General features: G+C 34.9%; 1 protein-coding gene across 1 annotated transcript in view; it reads right to left on the bottom strand.

Annotated features, from left to right (window-relative positions):
- Positions 1 to 1128, bottom strand: part of LOC111386709 — a 3062-nt gene extending 1934 nt beyond the window's left edge. Inside the window, exons 1-2 of the mRNA XM_023011174.1 lie at positions 427 to 1128; positions 154 to 327 (exon numbers count right to left, since the gene is read on the bottom strand). Of these exons, the coding sequence (XP_022866942.1) occupies positions 154 to 327; positions 427 to 1128 (876 nt within the window). The remainder of the gene's footprint in view (positions 1 to 153; positions 328 to 426) is intronic.
- Between the last annotated feature and the right edge of the window lie 195 nt (positions 1129 to 1323).

The raw sequence follows: 1323 nt of genomic DNA on the forward strand, positions 1-1323 counted from the left end.
TGTTCTCACCTCCACTATTTGGAAACCTGCATAGAAATGTCTCTTGTTAGAAATTGACAAAACACTATGCAAACTTTTACCTGACTTTAGAGAAGCATTCAATGCTACAACGGTTTCCTACAAGGTAGTATTTGGGGGTAACTCCTGATCTACCTCCTCAATATGCTTATCAATGACAACTTTCACTGCATTGTTTTTATCATGTTCTAAAATTTTCTGATCTAAATGATCGATCACTTTAATAAAATAAACAAGGCTAGTTTCATCAGGATGTTTCATGGCATCATAAATGTTAAATTCACTTATTTTATCATGGTAAGCATGCCACTATAAAAGTATATTTTAGCTTTAGATGTTAGTTTGATCACTATTACCCATATCAAGCACATAAAAATTAGTGGGAAAAATCAAATAATTAACTCTCACAAGAATGTCCTCAACTAAAACCTTAGGATAGGCATTAGATTTATTAGCTAGTTGGATCGCAACACCCGTTTCATTTAAAGATCCAAGTTTCAAAGAAGCGTATATAGAATATGACATGATATTAATAGAAGCTCCTGAATCTATCATGGCTTTTTCAAAGTTAGTGTCACCTATCGTACGAAGGATAGTAAACATAACTAGGTCTGTACACTTCGTGGGGATTTTTCTTTGAATAATTACAAAGACATTCTCCCTAATGTTTACCTTTTCACATCCCTTGAGTTTTTGTTTCCTCTTACTCTTGCACAAATGTTTCAAAAATTTATCATAAGGAGGTATTTGTTTAATAGCATCTATAAGTGAAATATTTATCTCGCATCTACCAAAAGTATCATAAAGCTCATGATCTTGCTCATCTTTCCTATATCCTACTAAAACCTGAGGGAAAGGGGGTACCGGTTTATAATCAGAAAGAGCTGGAAACTTACGCTTAGGTACGCTATTGTCGTTAGGATCACTCTTCTCTTCAAGGACATCTTTCTCCTTTTCCTGCTCCAATGATATAAGGGTTGCCCTTGATATTTCAACTTCCTTATCACTCCTCAACAAGATTGCACTTACATTTTTCCTTGGATTGACCATTGTTTGAGAGGGTAATTTTCTCAAATCTTGTGCTTCCAGCCTGTTGATTGTGGTTGCCATTTGACCTATTTGATTTTCCAAAATTTTAATACTTGCCCTTGTTTCCTGTTGGAATTGCAAAGTGTTAGTAACAAGAAACTTAACAATATCTTTTAAAGGCATACCTGAATTTGAAGTTTGGTCCTGTTGTTGTCTAGGAGGATAGGGCTGCCTGTATTGCTGGAAGTTTGGTTGATTCACTTGTTGATTCCGATA

The sequence above is a fragment of the Olea europaea genome, unplaced genomic scaffold (genome assembly GCF_002742605.1).
Source record: "Olea europaea var. sylvestris unplaced genomic scaffold, O_europaea_v1 scaffold3691, whole genome shotgun sequence".
NCBI classification, from domain to species: Eukaryota; Viridiplantae; Streptophyta; class Magnoliopsida; order Lamiales; family Oleaceae; genus Olea; species Olea europaea.